Source organism: Pantherophis guttatus, chromosome 16 (assembly GCF_059756535.1).
Source record: "Pantherophis guttatus breed Tessera chromosome 16, ASM5975653v1, whole genome shotgun sequence".
Taxonomy (NCBI): Eukaryota; Metazoa; Chordata; class Lepidosauria; order Squamata; family Colubridae; genus Pantherophis; species Pantherophis guttatus.
Genome location: NC_142078.1, coordinates 6,881,904 through 6,896,907, shown reverse-complemented (window position 1 = coordinate 6,896,907; position 15,004 = coordinate 6,881,904). Strand labels below are relative to the sequence as shown.

At 44.5% G+C, this 15,004-nt stretch overlaps 1 protein-coding gene across 4 annotated transcripts in view; it reads right to left on the bottom strand.

The window, feature by feature from the left end:
* CDK5RAP2 (CDK5 regulatory subunit associated protein 2) overlaps nucleotides 1-15,004 on the bottom strand; it is a 105,410-nt gene that overhangs the window by 25,622 nt on the left and 64,784 nt on the right. For all 4 annotated transcript variants that reach the window (XM_087879544.1, XM_087879546.1, XM_060694869.2 and 1 more), the window contains exons 22-25: nucleotides 11,437-11,671; nucleotides 9,158-9,268; nucleotides 5,181-5,748; nucleotides 1,649-1,881 (exon numbers count right to left, since the gene is read on the bottom strand). In XM_087879544.1, the coding sequence (XP_087735670.1) occupies nucleotides 1,649-1,881; nucleotides 5,181-5,748; nucleotides 9,158-9,268; nucleotides 11,437-11,671 (1,147 nt within the window). The remainder of the gene's footprint in view (nucleotides 1-1,648; nucleotides 1,882-5,180; nucleotides 5,749-9,157; nucleotides 9,269-11,436; nucleotides 11,672-15,004) is intronic.

Sequence of the window (15,004 nt, the reverse complement as noted above, 5' to 3'; positions counted from 1 at the left end):
AGAGAATCCAGCCTAAAATTCTAGCCATGGAAAGAACCATCGTTCTAATATTTTTACAAAAAGGAGCCAACGTTTAGGGATTACATAAATAAGTAAAAAGTAAGTAAACAGGCACTTCAGATTCCCCCAAACCTGGGCCCTCTCTGTTCTTCTGAACCTGTTCGAGCAGACTGACTCCGGCCTTTTGGCTAGGGATGATGGGAACTGTAGCCCAACGTCGCCCTTAGTGAAGCGTGCAAACCAGCATCTGCATTCCCTGCATCGATGAGGAGACCACATCTTTCTCCTTCTCTGCTGGTCACTTTCTTACAGCGGCACAACTGAGAGCGTTTTAACAAACTACATCCCTGTCTGGTATGGTGGCAGCAGTGCCTCAGATAGAAAGTCCCTACGGAGAGTGGTGAGGACAGTGGAGATCATAGGAAGTTCGCTTCCCGTTATTCGGGATATTGCTTATAAGCGCTATGTGCTTAAAGCTCAAAGCATTGTTAGAGACACTGCTTATAAGCGCCATGTGCTTAGAGCTCATAGCATTGTTAGAGACCCCACACACCCACTTTACAGAATGTTTCTGTTGCTCCCCTCTGGGAGGAGGTTTCAAAGTATTTCTAGCAGGACTACTAGATTCTGTACCAGCTTTGTTCCCTAGGCCATCCGTCTGGTAAACTCGCAAGATTCGTTTTTCTCGCCATGTCCATATATACATCCAAACTAGACTGTATTGTCTCTCTGGGTCATATAGGTGGGTATATACATAATTTTGTATTTATTTATTTATTTATTTATTTTGTCATGTTCCTGTGGTGTATATTGGAGGTGGTGACCTTTTGAGAGCTGTATGCAATGAAATGTCATTTTAATGTATGCCAATCAGTGTACATTCAAAGTGACAATAAAGTTATTGTTCTGTTCTGTTCTGTTCTGTTCTGTTCTGTTCTGTTCTATTCTATTCTATTCTATTCTATTCTATTCTATTCTATTCTATTCTATTCTATTCTATTCTATTCTATTCTATTCCATTCCATTCCATTCCATTTGTTATTCTATTCTATTCTATTCTATTCTATTCTATTCTATTCTATTCTATTCCATTCCATTTGTTATTCTATTCTATTCTATTCTATTCTATTCTATTCTATTCCATTCCATTTGTTATTCTATTCTATTCTATTCTATTCTATTCTATTCTATTCTATTCCATTCCATTCCATTTGTTATTCTATTCTATTCTATTCTATTCTATTCTATTCCATTCCATTCTATTCTATTCCATTCCATTTGTTATTCTATTCCATTCTATTCCATTCCATTCCATTCCATTCCATTCCATTCCATTCCATTCCATTCCATTCCATTCCATTCTATACTGTTCTGTCTCTAAATGGAATCATGTTCCTATGTTCTTATTTTGGCTGTACACCGCCCTGAGTCCTCAGGGAGAAGGGCGGTATATAAATTGGAAATAAATTAAATTAAATTAAAATAAATGTTGGCGAAGGTAAGGGTTGGGAGAGGAGGTCTAAATTTAAACCATTGTCTTTTTTCCTTTTTTTGGGGGGGTCAACAGAACATGAAGCCATGATGGGATGGGGTGAAAATCAGAAGATGCATTACGCCACCATCGCTGAAGAAGACAACAGCTACCCACCGTAGAGACATTGATGCTCCAGCCTCTCGAAGATCTGGGCGCTTTGGTTGAGCTGCTCCCGAAAGCTCTCGGCGACGTAGTAATCCACCTCGCTGTCCCGCAGGAGATCTTCAAAAGCTCGGATCAAGTTGGACAGGTGTTGCCGGTAAGTGGCACAAATGTTGTGGCTCTCGTGGATTTTCTGGCGCTGGAGGGACTCCTCGTGAAGCGACGGGCAGGCGGAGAAATCTGGCCTGCCAAAAACAGAAGCGGCAAGCTCCAGCCAAGCGTTCTAAAAAAAACCCCTTTCTAAATGATTGTTCTTCATTTTGTTTAGAAAATGTATATGTGAAGTTTCCGAAAGATGCCCTAATTAATTCACGAGCCACGAGCCAAACTTCAAAAGAAATACAGTAATGTATTAGGAGCACCATTTCGGCAATATTCGGATGCAGTTAGAACTAATCCCACGTAGATTTACGTTCCCCTATGACCCTGTCTCTCCCCTCCTCTCTGGCCATGTCATAAATCACATTCTCCAATTAACCACTTTGGCTGGCTGTGAAATCCAACACCCTCCTACTGATTGCCGTAAGAAAGCATCTATGGAATGCAGCTTCAGTTAGGGAAATCAATCAGCTCTATCAGTTCTCCCTCCCTCCTGCTCATGGCAAATTGAAAGCTTTGCAAGTTGACAGTATACTGTCACCCGCTCACTCTTAGTGACTCTGGGCATCAAACATCAAAACTCAAGACAGGTAGTCCTCAATTTACAACACGTTCGTTTAGTGACCGTTCGAAGTTACAACGGTGCTGAAAAAAATTGGCCTGTGTCCGTTTTTCACACTTACGACCGTTGTAGCCTCCCCCTGATCAAAATTCAGACATTTGGCAACTGACCCCTATTTATGACGTTTGCAGTGGGTAATCATGACCTTTTGATCATGTGATCAGTTTTTGTGACCTTCCGAGAAGCTGTGTTAATAGGGAAGCCGGATTCACTTAAACAACAATTTGACTCATTTAACAACTGTAGTGATTCACTTAACAGCTGAGGCAAAAGGGGAAAAAAACAGGTTGTAAAATGAGGCAAAGCTCGCTTTGCTTAATAATAATAATAATAATAATAATAATAATAATAATAATAACTAAATTAAGTTAAATTAAATTAAATTAAGTTAAATTAAGTTAAGCTTAGTTAAAGTTCACTTAGCAACAGAAATTGTGGGCTCAATTGTGGCCATAAGTCAAGAACTACCTGTAGACAACAATAAAAACCATAAATACACACACACACATTGCAGGCACTGGATAGGGAAAATAAAAATTCATATTTTATCCCTTCCAGAATTACCAGGGTAGTTTTAGACCAAAGTTTTAGGGATGTTTTAAATCAAGGCCATCCAATTTTTGGCAACATCAACACTTGCGGACTTCAACTCCCAGAATTCTCCAGCCAGCTGGCTGGGGAATTCTGGGAGTTGAAGTCCGTGAGCGTTGAAGCGTTTGCAAATTTGCAAATCTAGATTAAATTAAATCCTTCGCTCGATTGCGCCAATCGTTTGATAATTTTCCTCTCTATCGATCGATCAGATCAGAAATCAAGCCGCTCAGGAAGTCCGCACCTGTTATGGAGGATGATATTCAGGTGTTTGCAAAGTTATTTTCACTTCTCCCTTGGCTAACCGAGATCTCACCAAACGTGGCTTTAAACGTAGGAAACAAAATTGAGAGCAGGTTCCATGCTGTGGCTCGGGAATGAATTTTTCCATTCCTTCGCCTCGTTGATATATTTCTGTATTTCGTTTACAGAGATGGGGGAGCGTCCTTTCCCCGCCCCCCCTCCTATCTTTGCCTGTGATAAGTGCAAATAAAATGCTGATTTTGCCACGAAGGGAAGATGCTGCATTTTTTAAAAATAAAAAGCCTAAACTGGACAGATAAAAGATTGTTGGAGCTGGTGTTCTCGGCCGGTTCCCCAAAATTCAGAGTTTCTGAGTCTTCCTATCCTGGCTAGGTGGCTCAGCGGCTAAGACGCTGAGCTTGTCGATCAGAAAGGTTGGCAGTTCGGCGGTTCGAATTCGTAGTATAGGTCTCCTGTGTGAGCAGGGGGTTGGACTAGATGACCTCCAAGGTCCCTTCCAACTCTGTTACAGTTGTTGTTGTTGTTGTTGTTGTTGTTGTTATTATTCACAAAATGACAATATACACAGCAAACAAGATAACCATGCTTGATGATGATAAATAAATAAATAAATAAATAAATAAATAAATAAATAAATAAATAAATTTATTTCTATACCGCCCTTGTCCCGAAGGACTCAGGGCGGTGTACAGCCTATTAAAAACACACGACAACATCAGTTAAAATAGTTTAAAATTATTAAATGAATTCGGCTCAATTTAAAACCCCAGGAATTTAAAACCCAATTTAAAATTGTTATGTTGATAGCCCAGCCTGGTGGAACAGCAGGGTCTTCAGTGCGCAGCGAAACACCCGGAGGTCGGAGATCTTACGTATTTCCGGGGGCAGTTCGTTCCACAGGGCTGGGGCTCCCACAGAGAAGGCCCTCCCCCTGGGCGTCGCCAGCTGACATAACTTGGCTGATGGCACCCTGAGGAGGCCCTCTCTGTGGGAACGAACTGGCCGGTGGGAGGCTGTTGGTGGCAGAAGTCGGTCTCGAAGGTACCCGGGTCAAATGCCATGGAGCGCTTTAAAGGTGGTAACCAACACCTTGAATCGCACCCGGAAGACCACTGGGAGTCAGTGCAGCTCGCGCAGGAGGGGTGTCACGCGGGCACAACGAGTTGCGCCCATAACCACCCGCGCGGCCGCATTCTGGACCAGCTGGAGCCTCCGAGTGCTCTTCAAGGGGAGCCCCACGTAGAGAGCATTACAATAGTCCAGCCGGGAGGTGACAAGGGCGTGAGTGACCGTGCGCAGGGCGTCCCTGTCCAGAAAGGGCTGCAACTGGCGAATCAGGCGAACCTGATAAAAGGCCCCCCTGGCCACGGCCGTCATGTGCTCTTCTAAAGACAGCCGTGCGTCCAGGAGGACACCCAGATTGCGAGCCCTCTCTGTGGGGGGCAAAGATTCACCCCCAATAGTCAGCGATGGCACCTGCTGACTATATCGGGACGCCGGAAGCCACAGCCACTCGGTCTTGGAATGATGATGATGATTATACACAAAATGACAATATACACAGCAAACGAGATAACCATGCTGGATTATTATTATTATTATTGTTATTATTATTATTGGTTAATCTTTAGTGAGATTCACAGCCTTTGAGGCTGGTTAATAGCTCAGCAGGTTGAGTCCTAATCAAGGACTTCTTCATCTTCATCTTCATCTTCATCATCATCATCTTCATCATATTATTATTATTATTATTATTATTATTATTATTATTATTATTTTATTATCATTATCATTATTATGGGGCTGAATTGAGGTCGTACGTTCGAGGACTACCTGTATTATAACCATGTTTGTTCTTGTTGGGTGTTTTTTGCAGGCACACCCAACCACAAACCCTTTTCTACTCACTCGTCCCGGGGGGTCACGCTTTTGAGCTTGTCGTGCAGTCGATGAACTTCGTCCACCAGCTTCATGTTGGCCATCTGCTCTTTCTCAAGCTCGGCTTCGTTTTCCGACAACAACTCTCTGAGCTTCTGGACGGTCCGGTCGTTTGAAGGACCGGATCCAGAAGAATCCTCAACGCCTTCCTTGGGCTGCGTCTCGTTGGAGAAACTGGTCAATTCCGGCTCGCTTTCCTTGAACCCCGCCGGAAAGGGACTCTCCCCGTCGCTCGGAACGTGATCCAGAGGGTCGCTGGGAGGACGCGGTTCGATCAGATCGAACTGGATCAGCAGCATCTGGTATTTTTCCACCACGGATTTCAGATCCCTGATTCTTTGTCTCAGGTCTTCGATGTCATTCACGGCTTCGCAGTCGAACGCGTCGAAGCTGAGCGCGCTCTGCTTAAGGGAAGGGCTCTTCATGCCCCCCAAGAACACGGATGCGAGGTCCCCGTACTGCTTCTCGGGGACACCGAGCGGGGAGAGAAGCTCTGGCAAAGCAGCCTGTTTGGACTCAGGGATCTCCCTTTCTGTTTCTGGAACGGAAAAAGACAAATGCATTTGAACCAAAGATGGACTCAGTTTGGGACTAAGGAGAAATTCCCTAACACTGAAAACAATCGACCCGTGGAATGGCTCGCCACCAGAGGTTGTGGGTGGAGGCTTTTAAAAAGAGACTAGACAGACATTTTTCTGAAAGGCTTATAGGTGTCAACTCGCAAAGCATCCCTGGCGTGCTCTCGTGTTGACATAGGCAAGGGGGATGGGAAAACGGCAAAGCAGCACGGCAGCCAAAAACAAAAGCACATTCCAGACATATCTCTCTCAAGGCTGTCTCCCAGGGTTACCCACAGCAGCCGGCAGGGAGTGATCGCTATAATCCGCAAAATTGCTCCGTTGGCGAATGTGACCGATGACACACCCTGGGGGAAGGGGGTAAACAGGGTCATGCCTGGGTCGTAAATTACGTGGGGTCAAAGTTGGCTTCACTTGGAATGTGCCAACATGACGTTCCTAATAAATAACTGGATTTCTTTTGAAGCTTGGCTCGAGGCTCATGATTTAATTAGGGCATTTGTCGGAACCCTGACAATAGGATCTCCTCCTTGAGCAGGGGGTTGGACTTGAAGACCTCCCAGGTCCCTTCTAATATTCTGTTATTCTGTATATTTGTTTGAGGTGTCCAACGTATGTTGCTAAAACTCGAACCCACATTCCTAAACGTTACACTTGCTGGTTCTTGAACAGGAAGGAACTTCTTCCTATGGATTGACTCCAACAACTAAACCAAAGTTATGGTTTGTTGAAGAAAGAGGGAAAACAAGCAGTTTTATATTTGTGGGGTCCTTGGTGGTTTCTGAGCTCGGGTGTTGTTGTTTTTTTGCAAACGTTTCACTACCCCGTTAGGGAACATCATCAGTGTCAGAAGAGTCACTCCCTTCTAGCGCTGATGATGTTAGGTTATGAAACGTCTCCATGAAAATCACCAAGGCCAGACAGCACTAAAGACCCTATACTCCTCCTCCTCCTTCTCCTCCTCTCCACAAACCCCATTCCTTTCTAGCACTGATGATATTATCTAGTTGGGTTATGAAACATCTGCTAAGAAAACAACCCAGCTCAGAGAGCACCAAGGACCACACAGTTGTTCTCCTCTTCCCCTCGTCCTTTCTCCTCCTCTTCCTCCTCCCCTCTTCCTTTCTCCTCCTCCTCCTCCCCCTCTCTTCCTCTTTCTCCTCCTCCTCCCCTCCTCCTCTCTCTCTTCCACCTCCCTGCAAACCCCACTCCCTTCTAGCACTGATGATATAACCTAGTTGGGTTATGAAACCTCTGCAAGAAAACAATGCAGCTCAGATAGCACTAAGGACCCCACAGTCATTATCTTCCTCCTCCTCTCCACAAACCCCATTTCCTTCTAGCACTGATGATGTAACCTAGTTGGGTAATGAAACATCTGCAAGAAAACAATCCAGCTCAGACAACACAAGGACCCCGTAGTTTTCCTCCTTTCCTCCTCCTCCTCTTCCTCCTCCCCACAAACCCCACTCCCTTCTAGACTGACGACATGACCTAGTTGGGTTACAAAACACCTGCGAGAAAACAACCCCATTCAAAGAAGCACTTAGGGACCCCACGGTTCAATCCTGAGCTACAAATATTCTCTTCTATCGGAGCCATTTTACATTTCTTTACGACTTAGATGCATATCTCCCAGCTTGCTTCCAGGAGCTTAAAATAGCATCTGTCACATTCCTGCCCCCAATTTCTTTTTTTCGCCAGTTGCCAATCCTGAATTGTAAGCTCAGCTAAGGGAGAACGATCGGCAACGAACTCATTTTAATGAGCTTCCATGGGGTGGAAGTGGGGAGGGGAGAGTGGGCTTGTAGCCTTACAATTTGCACTTTCCAAATTCTAACCTGCCACCTTTAAGGCCCAACTACCTGCAGTTCTTCAAATAATTAAAACAAACCTCAATGTCCATGTATTATTATTTTTTTTAAAAAAAAGAACCTAATTTTGCTGGCGTTTGTACGCGGCCACTTTCTCTTGCCTATTTGCTATTCCATTTTGCAAGGAAAGAAATTATTGATGGGTGTTAACTTTGGAGGTCTGTTTGATGTCGAGAAAGAGGGAATGGGAAATCTGATACCAGGTTCACTCCACGATCATTAATCCCACGTACAAAACTGCTTTAAGCTGTTCGGTTACGTCCCGAGAAATTCAAACAGGGGGAAATGGGTTGCGGGGGAAAAGGTATCTTGTAGCTCACAAAACGTGCTTGTTAGAAGGTACTTGAATGGCCGTTTAAAAATAAAATTACAGAAAGGATCAGAGAACCTTCATCGCTTCCGGCTCAGAGGGAAGCTACACCTTCCAATTATACAATTTAACCGGCTTCGTGAATCCCGCTGACGAGTCGAAAATAAAAAGTTTAATTCTCAGAAGCTGCTTTGGCAAAACGAACTACAAACGGTGGGGCCGGGGAGGAACAATTAACGGCAGCAAAATCGACGATGAGACGGAATATTTTAACAGAAAAGAACAGAATATTTTAACCTGCGTTTGTGTTCTGCCCCTACGGATCCCAAAGAACGCAGCACACACAAACTCTATACAAAGCTTATTTTACTCAAATTTTGCAGAGAATCCAGACGCGAAGGAGAGTGAACTAAAGTTGTTCCCTACAGCTTGCTGCAAGTGGCGTTCTTCCTTAAATAGGCTAAGGGAGTGGCCAATTAGCCCCAAGCCTTACTCTCGAGGAGACCTCCTCCTGAGGAGCCACTCCTGCCTTTTGGCAGCTCTGCGCACCCGTGCATCGAGAAGAGGCTCCTCCTCTTCGTCCTCTTCACTTAAAGGAGGTTCTGAAGGCCCTGGCTGAATCCCCATCTCTGGCACATTTTATCCAGCCTCCTCACTGTCCGACTCGAACACCAGCTGCACAGGTTGCTGGCGCAGCACCACACCAGCCTCCTCGTTGTCGGAATCAGCTACAATCTGCACAGGACGCTGACGGGCCACAACAGTTTGTTTTGTTTTGTTTTTTTAATTTGATTTATATGCCGCCCTTCTCCGGAGACTCAGGGCGGCTTACAATGCATTAAGCAATAGCCTTCATACTTTTGTATATTTTATACAAAGTCAGCTTATTGCCCCCACAAACTGGGTCTTCATTTCACCTACCTTAGAAAGGATGGAAGGCTGAGTCAACCTTGAGCCTTGGAGAGATTCGAACCAGCAGTAATTGCAGGCAGCTGTGTTAATAACAGGGTGCTTAGACCACTGTACCATCAAGGCTCTTATTTTTGCTTTTTTTTTGGCAAGTTGGGTTAGCAATTGCACACCCTGCAAACTGCACCTGTGCGCGCGCACACACACACACACACACACACACACACACACACAAATTGTAGGAGCTGCAGAAATTCAAACTAGGAGAAACTGTACCTATTTTGCTTGCGTTGCTAATGTTCTGATCCTGGTCTTTTTGGCCAGCGCTTTGGATACCGGGCAGGTTAAGATCTGCTTCAGAGACCTTTGGCTGGACTGCGGATGCTTCTGCAGAAATAGGTAGGTGATAAAATATTAAGTTTAAGAGGCCAGGAAATGACAAATTTTAAATCATGTAAATAAAATTTGAAAAGGGAGAAAAAGGTGGTTGTTTTTTAAATTCATTCATTCTCCTATTTTAAGTGGGGGGGGGGAAGGGACATTTCACTGAAGTTTTAAACTAGGATTTAAAAGTTAAGTTCAGTGCATCCTTGGAAAGAAGTGGAAATATTATTCTTTCTGTATATATATTTGTGTTTTCCTCCCTTTGTGGATTTTCCAGCATGTATTGCTATTCTTTTTCTACGTTTTCACCTGATGGCTAAATTTATCCTATTTTACCTGTATGCTATGTAAAATGTAAATACCATTATTGGAAAAATGAAAATAATGACAATAAAACTCGACAATTGTTGATTATCTCTTGAGAAATCTCCTGTTGCTGTTGTTTTTTTACGGTTTCAAATTTTTGGACAAAGATGGGATTTAAGCCTCTTTAGAAACCATAGTAAATAATAGGAGATTGCAAGAGACATTTAGAGACAATATAAAAATATATAAGAGATAAGAAGAATCCAGGACCTCAATGCCTTCCGTCGTTCCCTGAAAACCTATCTTTTTCAGCAAGCCGGGTTGGCTTAAGAAGAAATTTTAAAAAATTTTTAAATTCTTTTAATTAGTCTGTGATTCTTAACTTTCGGGCCAAAATTTATATATATTTTTAAATGTTTTAATATTTGTATTCTATGTTTTTTTATCTTGGCTGTACACCGCCCTGAGTCCTCAGGGAGAAGGGCGGTATATAAATTGGAAATTAAATTAAATTAAATTAAATTAAATTAAATTAAATTAAATTAAATTAAATTAAATTAAATTAAATTTTAAATTAAATTAAATTAAATTAAATTAAATTAAATTAAATTAAATTAAATTAAAAAGACCTTCTAGGGAAAACCTAATTTTCGAGCCTATTCACTTGGCTCTGTGCCAGAGGCGATGTAATGCCACATTCCAATGATGTTGTCTTTTTCTGCATTACGTCATCTCTTATTTCTAGGCAAATTCCAGGTTTCTGGCCTTTTCACTTGGCTTTGTGGCAGGGATGATGTAATTCTACATTGCAGTTATGTCGTCTGTTTGTGCATTACGTCGTCTCTTATTTCTAAGGGAAAACCTCTGTTTCTGGCCTTTTCACTTGGCTTTGCGCCAGGGATGATGTAATTCCACGTTGCAATTATGTCGTCTTTTTGTGCATTACGTCGTCTCTTATTTCTAAGGGAAAACCTAGGTTTCGAGCCTTTTCACTTGGCTCCATGCCAGGGACGATGTAATGCCACATTCCAATGATGTCATCTTTTCGTGCATTACGTCGTCTCTTATTTTTGGGGAAAACCTAGAAATAATCAAGTGGGGGCAACCCCATGCGTACACGCATGAACAGGAGAGCAATTGTGCACGCGACGCAAACAAGGCCACAAAGCGCTGGCGGATGCTCCCACTTACACAGCCCAGTGGCCAACAGCCTACAACCCAGTAGCAGGCCGTGGCCCACAGGTTGGGGACCTCTGTCCAAGTGGACAAGCTCTTATATGTCCAAAGGAAAGGAAGAGGTGGAAGTTGGGTTGGTCTCAGAGGTGGGATCCAGCCGGTTCTGAACGGTTTGGGCGAACCGGATGCTAATTTTACATCTGGTTGGCCGAACCGGTAGTTGGAAGGACTGGCTAGCCCCGCCCACTTCCACCCCACCCCTCCCAGGAGTCTCCACGCGGCCAGCTTTGGATGCCAGGTAAGTGCAGGGCCCGCGCAGAGGATCTGGGCGGGCAAATAACGGGCCTTCCGAAAGTCCTAGAAATCCAGAAACGGGCCTGTTTCCGCCCTCCAGAACCTGGGGATGGCCGTTTTGGCCCGCCCAGAGGCTCAATGAAAGCCTCTGTAGCCTGGGGAGGACGAAAAATGGCCTCCTGGAAGTTCCAGAAGTCCAGAAACCGGCCCGTTTCCAACCTCCAGAGCCCAAGGGAGGCTGTTTCGCCCTCCCAGAGGCTCGAGAAAAGCCTCCGGAGCTTGGGGAGGGTTAAAACGCCTCCTCCCCGCCGTGGTGCAGGAGGCCGAGTAGGCCACGGCCACCCAGCAGCAGGGCAGACAACCGGTTGGTCTCCTTGCAAGATATCTCCCCATACCTGGTTTTTTATCTTCTCCTCGTACGTCCTTCCGGATGGACCCGTGACCCTCGGCCTCGCTTTGGCGGGCCTCTTCTCTCAACTGCCTTCCCTTCAGGCCTTGGTCCAGGGTGAAGGCACAAGGCTGGAGGTCTGGTCTGGGCAGTGGGGTCATTAAGGAGATGCTCCCCAGGGATCTCGAGGGCTTCAGCAAAACAGGCAAGCGCGATTTCTTGGATTGGTAGCAAGAGTTGCTCTGAACGAAAAACACAAGATCGAGAAAAGATTTTAACGGCGCATCAGCAGAGGCCAGCTTGGAGAATCAAAAACAGTCTGATAGAATCCAGGACAAGCCGAGAGAGGAGAAAAATGGGGTACCATTTTTGCGTCTGGGGATGTGGGTGAGGGAAGACGCACCCCAACTGGAGAAGAGGACGAAAAAAAAATCAGGACTCGCGGGACTGCACAACGGGAGAAAACTAGTTACCCGTTCCCTCTGGTTTTTGTGTTTCTAATACAGGCGACTTATACCGGTTCATTTAGTGACCGTTCAAAGTTACAATGGCACTAAAAAAAATCACGTAGCAGGCCAGTGCTGAACAAGGAGAGATTCAACCTGGAAATGAGGAGAAATTTTCAGATAGAGAGAGCAATCAACCTATGGAAGAGAAGTTCCCTTCGGAAGTTGTGGGAGCTTCATCCCTGGAGGCGTTCAAGAAGAGCCTGGACTGCCATCTGTCAGAAATGGTGTAGAGTCCCCTGCTTGGGCGGGGGGTTGGACTAGATGACCTACAAGGTCCCTTCCAACTCTGTTAATCTGTTCATCTTTCCTATTGCCTACTCTCTTAGCATCTTACAACTATAAACTTGGTTGTTTGTTGTCTTACAATTTACGCTGATTGTTTTTATTAGTAGCATTTCATTTCAAACAATCAACTGGAACCGAGCTGGATGGGACCTTGGAGGTCATCTAGTCCAAGCCCCTGCTCAAGCAGGAAACCGTACCATTTCAGACAAATGGTTGTCTGATCTTTTCTTAAAAACCTCCAGGGATGAAGCACCCACAACTTCTTAATTAATCGTTAACTGTCCTCACTGTCAGGATTTTTTTTTTTAATTTGATTTATATGCTGCCCTTCTCCGGAGACTCAGGGCGGTTTACAATGCGCTAAGCAATAGCCTTCATCTTTTTGTATATTTATACAAAGTCAGCTTATTGCCCCCACAATCTGGGTCCTCAATTTACCTACCTTAGAAAGGATGGAAGGCTGAGTCAACCTTGAGCCTTGGCGAGATTCGAACCTGCAGTAATTGCAGGCAGCTGGTCTTAATAACCAGCTTAATAACAGGGAGCCTTAGACCACTGTACTCCCTCAGTTCTAGGTTGCTTCTCTCCTTGATCGGTTTCCATCTATTGTTTCTTGCCCTGCGTTCTAGTGATTTATCATTATCATTAGAGCCGAGCGCAGTGGTTAGAGGGCAGCACTGCAGGCTACTTCAGCTGACTGCTAGCTGCAGTTCGGCAGTTCAAATCCCACCGGCTCAAGGTTGACTCAGCCTTCCATCCTCCCGAGGTCGGTAAAATGAGAAACCAGATTGTTGGGGGCAATATGCTGACTCTGTAAACCGCTTAGAGAGGGCCGTAAAAGCACTGTGAAGCAGTATATAAGTCTAAGTGCTATTGCTATCGCAAAATGATTATGATCATCACTCGTTGATTGCGTGTATATTGACAGCTTATTCACCAGAGACAAATTCCTTGTGTGTCCAATCACACTTGGGCAATAAATAATTCTATTCCATTCCATTCCATTCCATAATCTATTCTATTCTATTCTATTCTATTCTATTCTATTCTATTCTATTCTATTCTATTCTATTCTATTCCATTCCATTCCATTCCATTCCATATTCTATTCCATTCCATTCCATAATCTATTCTATTCTATTCTATTCTATTCTATTCTATTCTATTCTATTCTATTCTATTCTATTCTATTCTATTCCAATACATATTCCATTGCATTCCATTCCATAATCTATTCCATTCCATATTCTATTCTATTCTATTCTATTCTATTCTATTCTATTCTATTCTATTCTATTCTATTCCATTCCATTCCATTCCATTCCATTCCATATTCTATTCCATTCCATTCCATTCCATAATCTATTCTATTCTATTCTATTCTATTCTATTCTATTCTATTCTATTCTATTCTATTCTATTCTATTCTATTCTATTCTATTCTATTCACTGTTGCCCATGATCACACGATTAACACTCAAATGCTTGGCAACTGACTCATATTGCAACCTTCCGAGGGGGAAAGCAGATTCACTTAACCACCATGTTACTAACTGAGCAACTGCAGTGATTCACTTAACAACCGTGGCCTAGAAAGGTCGTATAACGGGGCAAGATTCTCTTGCCTATCAAGGGAAAATTTGGGGCTCCATTGTGGCAGAAGGAGGACTGACTCCCTATAAGTTGAACAAACGTGATAGATTTTAAAGTGCGATTCTTACCTAGCGTTCTCCTCCCTTCCCTTTTTTCCCTACGAGCCCTTTGCAAGTTCAGAAAGATTTTTTAAAAAATGATTAAGGAAGCACGTCGACATCCCCTATGCCTCATTAACTTAAGAAATTACCCCTGAATGTTGCGATAACTATGAAAATTACTAGTTATTTCTGGGCATTAAGGATGTTCGGGAACAATGCTCTACCAGTGACTGATTAGCTGTAATGGAGAATAATGGCTAAGAGACCTTAATAGCTAGAAGCAACGTTACTCCAACTGCTTCAGAATTTCTTCTGGGTGGGGAGGGGTGGGACAACCCTCCCCCCATCTCCCCTGGAAGACACACTCTCTGGGAAGAGCCATCTCTTTGCCTCAGTTACTCACTGAGTAAGGGGTGAGGAGGAACAGGGAAAGAGAAGGAAAAATAGAAATGGCCCGGAGGCCCTCTAGGGACGGGATCACCAACATTTCGGACCTCAGGGACCACTAAATTTATAATTTTAAATCCCGCGGACCACTAATATGATCTGCCTAATGACCAACTGGGTGGGCGTGGCTAGGTGGTCATGTGACTGCGTGGGCGTGGTCAACTTGATTGCACTCACGTTGAGGGGCGCCTCGCTGGCTTCTACTCGCCCCTCCCCTCCCAGCCACTCCTCGCCTGCCCGCCTGGGCTCCTTAGGGCCCCAACAGGAAGCAGTTGTTGGAGCTAAGCAGCCACCACGACAAAGAGTTGGCAAAACAGCTCAGTTCAAATTGGATCTGGCCGAGAAGGAGGCTCAGCAGAAGCCCCTCACTGAGGACTAGGAGCATGGGCTTTCCAAGCAGAGGGAAGACCTGCGGGAGTGCAAGGCCAGGTACCGGCGCCTGGAGGCTCAGCGGGCTGAGATGGTCAGTCAGTTCCAAGCCATGATGCAGTCCCACTGGAACGAGGCCCTCCGGCTCTTTGCCACCAGCGGCTCTTCCCTCCAGCCTTCGCCCAAAGCCCCACACCAGGAGGCTGAAGCAGACCCCGAGTCGGAATTTCTGCCCCCCTCCGACCCACACAAAAAGACCCCAAAAGGGGAG